This window comes from Scardinius erythrophthalmus, assembly GCF_964197995.2.
Source record: "Scardinius erythrophthalmus genome assembly, chromosome: 15".
NCBI lineage: Eukaryota > Metazoa > Chordata > Actinopteri > Cypriniformes > Leuciscidae > Scardinius > Scardinius erythrophthalmus.
Window position 1 is genome coordinate 30,463,554 of NC_138235.1, and position 10,185 is coordinate 30,473,738.

The 10,185-nt window shown below is 38.6% G+C and overlaps 2 protein-coding genes across 3 annotated transcripts; one reads left to right on the forward strand and one right to left on the reverse strand.

Moving 5' to 3' along the window:
- The first annotated feature begins 680 nt into the window (after nucleotides 1-680).
- On the forward strand, nucleotides 681-6,090 carry taf8 (TAF8 RNA polymerase II, TATA box binding protein (TBP)-associated factor). The gene is made up of 8 exons (XM_081385993.1): nucleotides 681-947; nucleotides 1,435-1,594; nucleotides 2,433-2,531; nucleotides 3,129-3,191; nucleotides 3,287-3,411; nucleotides 4,747-4,894; nucleotides 4,996-5,138; nucleotides 5,431-6,090. The coding sequence occupies exons 1-8, from the start codon at nucleotides 900-902 to the stop codon at nucleotides 5,569-5,571; spliced, it is 927 nt and encodes a 308-aa protein (XP_081242119.1). The 5' UTR covers nucleotides 681-899; the 3' UTR covers nucleotides 5,572-6,090.
- A 199-nt stretch (nucleotides 6,091-6,289) lies between these two features.
- Nucleotides 6,290-9,871, reverse strand: LOC308702823 (ciliary microtubule-associated protein 3-like). 2 transcript variants are annotated; one of them, XM_081385935.1, is made up of 6 exons: nucleotides 9,091-9,859; nucleotides 8,841-9,000; nucleotides 7,559-7,664; nucleotides 7,337-7,464; nucleotides 6,595-6,712; nucleotides 6,290-6,449 (listed from the first exon to the last, which is right to left on the reverse strand). In XM_081385935.1, exons 1-6 carry the CDS (start codon nucleotides 9,134-9,136, stop codon nucleotides 6,384-6,386), a joined length of 624 nt encoding a protein of 207 aa, XP_081242061.1. In that variant the 5' UTR covers nucleotides 9,137-9,859; the 3' UTR covers nucleotides 6,290-6,383. The 2 variants fall into 2 exon arrangements, with proteins under 2 accessions (XP_081242061.1, XP_081242062.1); XM_081385936.1 differs by having other exon boundaries at nucleotides 6,320-6,449; nucleotides 7,559-7,625; nucleotides 9,091-9,871.
- Between the last annotated feature and the right edge of the window lie 314 nt (nucleotides 9,872-10,185).

The following is a 10,185-nucleotide window of genomic DNA, read 5'->3' on the forward strand; positions in this document are numbered from 1 at the left end:
TTTTAATTTCCTACTGTTAAAAACTATAGATAAAATTATAATGAAGTATAATCACAATATCATGATTTCTAAATCATTTCAAATCTCAATTTCACTAAGTAATAGCCTATAAAATGATGTAAATGTTAAGATTGGTTAAAAAATATTTTAATGCCGGTCTTAATGATAACTAAAAAATATTGTAGGCCTATTAAATCATTTATGAGATTTTAAAGTAGATGTTCTATACTGAAGGATGATTTAATTGTTTTCCTTTTTATTCAACAAGATGAGGCGTCTTCTGTAAGAAAATGATTCTCTTGGCTTGGTTTTTGCTTTACAAAATGGAGTTCATGTGTAGCTAAAATGCCCTCTTCTGTTCAAACAAATAAAATAAATGAGCAAACAAAGCTTTCTCGCTTATCATTTAACAGTTAACATTTTAAAATGTTTAAGATTAGTTTTAGGATCATGCTTTTTTAAATGAATGTTGGAGAAACGCGTCCCATATATTGTGTTGTTCAAGTCAAAGTTCATGCATCCAAACAAACTGTTCTGTATTTTAAAGCAATTGTAAATATGCATATCTACTAAAAGTATTTTTTTTTTCAACGTTTAGGAGTTCAATAGCATATAGATGACTTCAAAGACAACACACACAAATCTATCTATCTATATATATATATATATATATTGTTTTTACTCTATACGTCTGCAAGTTTATTAGTTGACTTTTACTTTGGAAACACACCGAAAACAACAACCTTCCGGTGGCCCTGTTGGAAATTCTGATAGGGTTGCCATTTTCACTCAAAATAAAAAAACAAAAAAACAAATACAGTCTTTAATAAACGCAGAACGCACAATGAGTTTAATTGCGATTATTAAACACCAGAGGGAAAACCACTAGAGTAAAAAAAATGGCAGACCCTGTAATGATGGGGAGCGGATCTTTAAACTCCGGAAGCGTAAATATCTCCTTTCATTTCTCTTGCTTGCAGCCTGTTAGCTTAGCTAAACAACAATAACTTTATGACTCTTTTTGAATATAAGGCATGTTTAAGGGCAAATGTTTCCTATATATTTAAAAGTAGACACTGTTTCATATGCAAGCACTTAAAAAATTTTTTATGCATAAATAGAAACGATATGTGGTCAATACATTTGCTGATGCTATCTAATAACAGTTCAGTGTCTGTTAGCATAAAGTCTAAAACTTAGTGGTCTTGCATCATATGCTCAGAAATGCTGTTGGAATACAGACACACACCCAAAAAGCTACCACTGTCCCTAAAATGTGTAACTTGTCTCACAGTTTGACCAGGCTGGATAACCAGCAAAACATCTAAGCCTGGTTTGATTAGAACCATAAATGGCAGGAACCAACACTTGTTTTTGAGACGGCCAAACAATAATTTTTTAATCTTTAATACTCTGTTCTTTTAATAATTGCAGCGCTCTGGGAGCAGTAAGACCAGCTCAAGTCCTACAGAGAACTATCAGCTGGCTCGGAGACGCACACTGCAGGTGGTGGTCAGCTCTCTGCTGACGGAGTGTGGCTTTGAGAGCGCCGAGAAAGCTGCGGTGGAGACACTCACCGAGATGATGCAGAGCTGTGAGTCCTTCATTTATCTTAAGCAGGTCAACCGTGAGGCTTGTCAAACGTGTCAGACCATCCAGGGATGTAAAGCCGGGTTCACACTGTAAAGTAAAAGTGACGTGACGTTTATCCAGGTATGGTGTCCCTCACTTGGAATTTGTGCACAGACACAGCAGTGAGCATTAAACACGCAACTGATTAATAACCATTGGAATCAAATTTGACCTCTGACGAAATTCTGGCAGTGTCAGAAGTTTTGAGGCGCAGTCCTGCAGTGTGGCTTCTCCTACAACAACCGCCAGTTCAAAAACTGATTGGAGTCTGTTATTGAGGCAATAAGTGAGACAACAGCAAATCGCCACTTGCTGCACACACACAAGTCTTGGTTTTTAATTAACGCAAAATGAATGATAGAAATTCTGTCTGTTTGCTAGTCACCAGTCTAACATTAATGATAACAGATCATGTCCGTACAATGACAAGCAACAGCCATTAAGGACTATTATAAATCGTACAGTGTGAACCCAGCTTTAGATAAATATTATCCAGGAATGTAAGAAACACTTTGAGTTCCTGGAATTTCTGTTACTAACAAAACATACCCTGCTAATTCCATGGTATCATTTTAATTATCTTATTTTTAGTATTTTTAGATACAAATTATATATTTATATATATATATATACCTGTATATAAGTGTGTGTATATGTATTACATTTAAATTTTTTGTATTATTGTTTATTTCATAATTATACTATTAGTCTTGAGTTAGAATTTTTATTTCAAATTCAAAATGAACAGAAGTTTATTTTATGTGGTTTTCCTTATTAAGAGTATTATTGTCTTGTGATAGATATCACTGAGGTTGGACGTTGTGCGAAGGCAAACTGTGAGCACACAGCTAGAAGCACCCCTACACTCTCTGATGTGGTCATCACTCTGGTCGAAATGGGTTGGTTCTCCTTTCATCGATATATAGTTAAAATATAAATGATTTCACTTCTTTACGGAGCCCCTAAAGAGACTTTTGCAAAAATAAAAAATGTACAGACTTTTGCATGCGCACAAGAAACTTTTCACATGCGCAGGGGAATTTGACGTCTGCCGTAACGAAAGCTAGTTTGAGCACTTTTACTGTATCTGTCTTTTTTTTTAATGGACCCTTGAACTTGGCAAGTAGGACAATGCACACAGCCGTATTGTGGCATCAGCCCATTTCACAGCAGTTTCTCAGCCGTCACAGAGGATAAGTGGACATAAGGCTGTGATATTAGAGGTATTCTGCCCAAACGAAAGCCAAATTTTTAGCAAATAGATCTTTATTAATTCATGCACATCAGTACTCTCCTTTTCTTCATAGTAAAATGGCAGTGACGCACGAAGGAAATAGGTCATAGTATACATAAAACGGAAGTAACGTGTGAGCATGCAAAAAATGTCTGTATTACTGTAAAAAGTATTTTTTTTTTTCTTTAAGGTCCCTTAAGCCAAGGGGCTCTGTACTTCTCTTTGTGGTTGAAACATTTTCATCTGAGATTCACATTTGCAGGTTTTAATGTGGATACTCTTCCAGTGTATGCCAAAAGATCACAAAGGATGGTCATAACTGCACGTATGTGCACCATTTTTCACTAATATATCCATTTATCTTATATGATCTGCTTTAACTGCTCCTTTTTAAATGTACAACACTTCTGCTTTGAACAGCTCCAGTAACAAATGCTCCAGTGGTCCCAAAAGCCCTCATGGCTGGACACAAGCGCACTCATCCACCACACATCCCCAGCCACTTCCCAGAGTTCCCAGATCCTCATACATACATCAAAACACCAGTAAGTCCTCTATTGATTACCTGTTGCCCTGTTATTGTGCAACTTAACTCAGCTTAACAACCGCTAACATTAAGCACATACACTCACCTAAAGGATTATTAGGAACACCTATTCAATTTCTCATTAATGCAATTATCTAATCAACCAATCACATGGCAGTTGATTCAATACATTTAGGGGTGTGGTCCTGGTCAAGACAATCTCCTGAACTCCAAACTGAATGTCAGAATGGTAAAGAAAGGTGATTTAAGCAATTTTGAGCGTGGCATGGTTGTTGGTGCCAGACGGGCCGGTCTGAGTATTTCACAATCTACTCAGTTACTGGGATTTTCACGCACAACCATTTCTAGGGTTTACAAAGAATGGTGTGAAAAGGGAAAAACATCCAGTATGCGGCAGTCCTGTGGGCGAAAATGCCTTGTTGATGCTAGAGGTCAGAGGAGAATGGGCCGACTGATTCAAGCTGATAGAAGAGCAACTTTGACTGAAATAACCACTCGTTACAACCGAGGTATGCAGCAAAGCATTTGTGAAGCCACAACACGCACAACCTTGAGGCGGATGGGCTACAACAGCAGAAGACCCCACCGGGTACCACTCATCTCCACTACAAATAGGAAAAAGAGGCTACAATTTGCACGAGCTCACCAAAATTGGACAGTTGAAGACTGGAAAAACTTTGCCTGGTCTGATGAGTCTCGATTTCTGTTGAGACATTCAGATGGTAGAGTCAGAATTTGGCGTAAACAGAATGAGAACATGGATCCATCATGCCTTGTTACCACTGTGCAGGCTGGTGGTGGTGGTGTAATGGTGTGGGGGATGTTTTCTTGGCACACTTTAGGCCCCTTAGTGCCAATTGGGCATCGTTTAAATGCCACGGCCTACCTGAGCATTGTTTCTGACCATGTCCATCCCTTTATGACCACCATGTACCCATCCTTTGATGGCTACTTCCAGCAGGATAATGCACCATGTCACAAAGCTCGAATCATTTCAAATTGGTTTCTTGAACATGACAATGAGTTCACTGTACTAAAATGGCCCCCACAGTCACCAGATCTCAACCCAATAGAGCATCTTTGGGATGTGGTGGAACGGGAGCTTCGTGCCCTGGATGTGCATCCCACAAATCTCCATCAACTGCAAGATGCTATCCTATCAATATGGGCCAACATTTCTAAAGAATGCTTTCAGCACCTTGTTGAATCAATGCCACATAGAATTAAGGCAGTTCTGAAGGCGAAAGGGGGTCAAACACAGTATTAGTATGGTGTTCCAAATAATCCTTTAGGTGAGTGTACATTCAGCATATCTCACTTTTGTGTGTTTTAGACCTTTCGAGAGCCTGTGTCAGATTACCAGGTGGTGAGAGAGAAGGCGGCATCACAAAGGAGAGATGTGGAGCGTGCTCTCACACGCTTCATGGCCAAGACCGGAGAGACACAAAGCCTTTTTAAGGATGACATCAGTGCATTTCCTTGTGAGTTTTTCTGTACCATATATCACTAGTTTCCCATTTTACTTTGACTGACCTTTTGCCTTCCTAGTGAATGTTTATTCATCTGTTTATTCATCTGTCAGTGATCGCTGCAAGGCCGAGCTCCATCCCTTACTTGAGCGCCCTGCTGCCTTCTGAACTAGAGCTACAGACCCTGGAGGAGACGGATTCATCCGAGCAGGACGACCAGACAGACACAGAGAACAACCCCAGTCATATCATTCAGGCAAGCCTAAAGCTTTTTTCCGCGTCAAAATGTTTGTTTAATGCAAGAAAATGTTTGCTTTTCTATGATATTTTTTATTGTAATGTTTTATATACATATAAATAATAAAATAACTTAATAATAATGTGCTTATTTACACACACACACATTTTTTATTATTATTTATTTATTTATATACATATAATGCATACTATTGGAAGAGAGAAGTACATTCTTATTAATTTATGTTATAAATGTTATATATATATATATATATATTTAAAAAATATATAATTTTTCTTTCAATTTGTAGGATGACTCAGGTGCAGATAAGGAGAACTCAGTGCTGCCACCTGGTGGTTCTGTGCCTACAGGGAAGGCCAATGAGGAAAACATGATTGACAACCCATACCTACGGCCAGTCAAAAAGCCTAAAGTGAGAAGGAAAAAGTGAAAGCTGATTTGACTCGGCTACTTCTACATCAGCAGGTTATGACGAATGATGACTTCTTAGCACTTGCTTATCACATTGTGCCCCTTGAAGTAACAGCTAACACTTGGAGGAGTCTTCAACAACTGCAATTTGGAAACACAGTGGTCCATCATGTTACTGACGTTGGATTCTTGTGACAGACTGTTCTGTACATCTCACAAATTTTAGATGGAATTCACACAGGCAACTTCCCTAAAGAGTAACACCCCTTACAGTTGATCTTTGGCAGTTTGTTTTGATAAGCCTTCCATTGAAATGTCATTTAGTTTTTACAGTTCTCCACACATCAGAAACATGACGTTCTCTTTTGATTTGTGCGTATTTGTTACTCATTTGTGAATGATGGTAATACATGTGTTTTATTGTTTATTTTAAGCTGTTGTTTCAAAAGGACAAGTTGAAAATTAAACCAGAACGTGGGGATAAAGTAAACCTCTCCATTAGAAACGTGTCCTGTGTCGTTACTTTACACGCTACTACATTAGTTAAATTTTAAGTAATGTCACTGGGAACTATATGGTTATCCAGACCACACCTATTTGGGTAGGGTTAGGGTTAGGTTAACCATATAGTACATTTACGTGTGGTCACGTGGTCCGGATAACCGTATAGTACCTGTACCTGGATTGTGTCAAATATAAGACACCTCAAAAATATGGTTTCAAACTGGACATATTATGAAATGGGAAACAAGTAGAACTTGTCTTTTAATACTTTAATGTTTGTATACATTGAGAATCACACTGCATTTTTGTGGTAGTATTTTAGAGTCATCAGTAAAACAAGCTCAGATATGCCACCCTGTTCCTCTGTTTCCTAAACTCTTTGTCATGGAGGAGCTGCATGGACAAAACACATGAAGTTAAAACTGAAAAGAATATATCAGCCAAGGAAGTATACATTAAGCTCAACAGGCTGTTGTGTAGATAATTTTATTGCTTCTTTGATTTGTAATTTGCAGAAGAGTGTCAGACATATCTGTACCTCTGTCCGCAGCGCTCTTCTGTCCAGCAACGGCACGTTTGACCAGTCTGGAGTGCCGAATTTCATTGGCCACGACACCCTTTTGTTTGGGATGGTATTGTGAGCATATGTCCCAGGACTAAAAAAAAAAAGATATACATAGAAATTCTGGGATTCATTTACTTTAAACCTGGAATTAAACATTTTAGGATGTTCTTGCTTATACAGAAGCACATAGATGCTCTTTGAATCATTCCCAAATAATGCCGGAGAACATCACCATCAGGTTCACATACTTGTGGAGTTCAAGATGGTCATTCTGAAATTCATGCTGATTTTTCAATTCAACATTCACTGATTGTTATTTGTAATATGGTTTGTAATGCAAAACAATTAAATTAAATACAAAAATGAAGAAAATAGAAAGAAACACTTCATGTTCATTTTGGGACCCCACATTTCTCTTTAGTTAATGCTTTAGATGTGCTTTGCCTCAACCCAGTATATAAATAATAGAATAAATATGGGGGAAAATTCATTTTAGAAGTTATAATACATTATTCCAAGCTCTAGCATATTTTACATAATCCCTAATCATTTTTTTCAGTAAATCAGGAATAACTGGAAAAATCACGGGGCCTTCGATTATTTTTGAGGACAATGGGGCCAGAAAAGTTGAAAACTATTGTTCTAGATTAGTTGCTTTGGTTACCAAAACACAGTTTTTGATAGACTCATAGTCAAATGTTTAAAAAGATCATACCCAGGGCTGGAGTCTGCATTTGAGGGTCTGGATCTTACAGTGGTACTATTGAAAGGAGTTTTTCCTGGAGGACACACTTTAGACTGCGTCCAGTCCTGCTGGTATTTCTGTGGTGAAGGGGTGGCTGTCTATAAAAACAGGTGATGCATTTTTGTTTGAATAAAAACTAAGAAAATGGTTGTGCTTTTACTTAGAAATGCAACAAATATAGGCCTAACGTACCTTAAATGGAGGCAGAAAGCGTGGTGCAGTGCGGGCTCCTAACACATACCCCCTCTTACTCTCAGGTCTGTATTGGAGGTCATATATAAGAGTGCCCACCTGTGAACTGATAAGTTAGATGAAAAGAATAGGCTAACATGTTGCTTAAAGGGATAGTTCACTTTGAAATTAATTTTTGATATGTTTTAGCTTACCTCAAGGGCATCCAAGATGTAGGTGTCTTTGTTTCCGCAGTAGTTTCAATTTTGATATTTTAGGTCAAACCGTTCTTGTCTGTCAGTCATATAATGCAGGTCGATGGACACTGTCTCAAAACACAAGCACAGAGTCCAAATTAAAACAATTCCCCATCGTCCAAATTAAACAATTCCCCATCGTAAGTACACATTGATGGCCTAAGACACGAAACGAGCGGTTTGTGTGAGAAAACGAACAGTATTTATATCGTTGTTATCTCTTGAAAACAGCACACGTCTAAATGATCTGACGGCGCGGGCGGGTATAGATGTATACATAGATGTCGCCTTGGCTACGCAGTTCATAGGAACGAAACCGCTTGGCTACGGTTTCGTTCCTATGAACTGCGTAGCCAAGGCGACATCTATGTATACATCTATACCCGCCCGCGCCGTCAGATCATTTGGACGTGTGCTGTGTTACAAGAGGTAAAAACGATATAAATACTGTTCATTTTCTCACACAAACCGCTCGTTTCGTGTCTTAGGCCATCAATGTGTACTTACGATGGGGAATTGTTTAATTTGGACGATGGGGAATTGTTTTAATTTGGACTCTGTGCTTGTGTTTTGATACAGTGACCATCGACCTGCATTATATGACTGACAGACAAGAACGGTTTGACCTAAAAATATCCAAATTGAAACTACTGCGGAAAAAAAGACACCTACATCTTGGATGCCCTTGAGGTAAGCTAAAACATACCAAAATTTATTTTCAAAGTGAACTATCCCTTTAACGCTGCAGTTCGTAACTTTTGGAGCTCTAGCAGTAAATAAACAAAACTACATCCATCTTGCGGAAGAACATTGTAGCCGGAGCTACTTCTCTCTGTTTATGTCACGAGTCACGCATGTTAAGTTACTGTTTAAGTTAAGTAGCCGAATATAAATATTTATTACAGGTGTAACCGTAGTGATTCAGTATAAGACAATTCCATGATGTACTCGCTCATTATATAATTTTTGTACATTTTGAACACAAAAAAAGTTACGGACTGCAGCTTTAACTTCTAAGTTAGTAACTGCCCTGCTTTCATGCATACCGTGTGGTCAACACGGTGTGGTTGTCGTAACATCCAGGTCCTAGTTTCTTGGAGTCAGTCGAGCCGTGCACTGCGAGCATTTCATTGCCCATGCGATTAGGCTCAAAGTGCGTTGGGAACATAAGACGTTTCTGGCAGCTGCCGAACGCGACCAGTGGAGCTTGAAAGTTGTAAAGAAAAAAAAAACAAAAAAACAATTAGTACATTTCATTTTTGATGGCAAAAGATGTCTGGTAAAGGGTAAAATTACCTGCGCCCCGTCTCGCCATAGCGTCCTGATGTTTACTAGTAACCATGGTTACTAGCCAGGCGCAACCGATGGAGCTCCGATGTATTCAGCAGCCAGTTGCATAAACAGCAAGGGGGGCAACTACCCGGTGTCAGAGGGGTATGCAGCAACAAATGTTGGCGCCATAAAGTAAACCAAAGCTTCCGCGTGTTAAATTTGACATGGATATTTGCAAAATAGCCATCATGATGTCTGTAGAAGTCCTCTTGAGTGAACAGATAGGCCTATGCGTTTTTCGTTTTAACTGAAGAGATGCTGTAAACATAATATAGCTAATAGCCTAATTGCAATAGGCCTATACTGTGTGTATAAAAACCAATAAATAAAATGATATAACCTAAAATCATCAACATTTCCCCTCAGGGGGGTGCGGGAGGTTCTTCTAATATGTATTATCCATGCACACACAAGATCGAAACAGCATCTTGTTTTAGGCCACTACAACATTTCTCTTCATGGGAGTGGGGGAACGAATTACGGCAGCTTGTTCACAATCAGATTCCGTTTCCGCATGTTTCTTCAATCCAGGACACTGGACAGCTGGATTGGGAAACACTTTAAAAGACTGTTCCCTCATTACAGTTCCCATTCTAAATCCCCAAATCCCATTCTCTGAACCAAATTCTCAATAGCCTAAACATATTTATCGAATAAATCACTCTTTCTGTAAAACATTAAAAAGGTTCAGGTAGTTAAAACACTGTTTGCAAATCTCATGCACTCTTTTTGCAAAACTCTAAACACATTCTCAATCATTAAATGATGTTTCATTAACAAAGTTCGGGAGGAGCACGTTCAAATAATCAATCAATCAATCAACTCATCAAACAATTACCATGTCTACCCTATCAGCATGAGAGGAAGCATATATATTCACTCTGTCAACTCACCTAACTTTCTTGACAGTTTTCAGCATCCCTCCACCACCCCGACTCCTCACTCTTGGCTTGTTCTTTCACAGCCAGGAATACGGGGGAGTACTCTGGGTTTGGGCCAAATACCGAGACCGGAGCCCTCTCCTCGGACAGCACACCAAATACGCATTTATTCTATCTG

What these genes read in the sequence shown, in the direction of transcription:
- taf8 (XM_081385993.1), top strand. Translation starts at nt 900, where the DNA reads ATGGCAGACCCTGTAATGATGGGGAGCGGATCTTTAAACTCCGGAAGC. An exon ending in GATCTTTAAACTCCGGAAGC is followed by an intron (nt 948 to 1,434) that starts GTAAATATCTCC and finishes TAATAATTGCAG; the next exon opens with CGCTCTGGGAGCAGTAAGAC. An exon ending in AAGGATGGTCATAACTGCAC is followed by an intron (nt 3,192 to 3,286) that starts GTATGTGCACCA and finishes TGCTTTGAACAG; the next exon opens with CTCCAGTAACAAATGCTCCA.
- LOC308702823 (XM_081385935.1), bottom strand. Translation starts at nt 9,136, where the DNA reads ATGGTTACTAGTAAACATCAGGACGCTATGGCGAGACGGGGCGCAG. An exon ending in AATGCAGACTCCAGCCCTGG is followed by an intron (nt 6,713 to 7,336) that starts GTATGATCTTTT and finishes TTTTTTTTTTAG; the next exon opens with TCCTGGGACATATGCTCACA. An exon ending in GAAGAGCGCTGCGGACAGAG is followed by an intron (nt 6,450 to 6,594) that starts GTACAGATATGT and finishes TTGTCCATGCAG; the next exon opens with CTCCTCCATGACAAAGAGTT.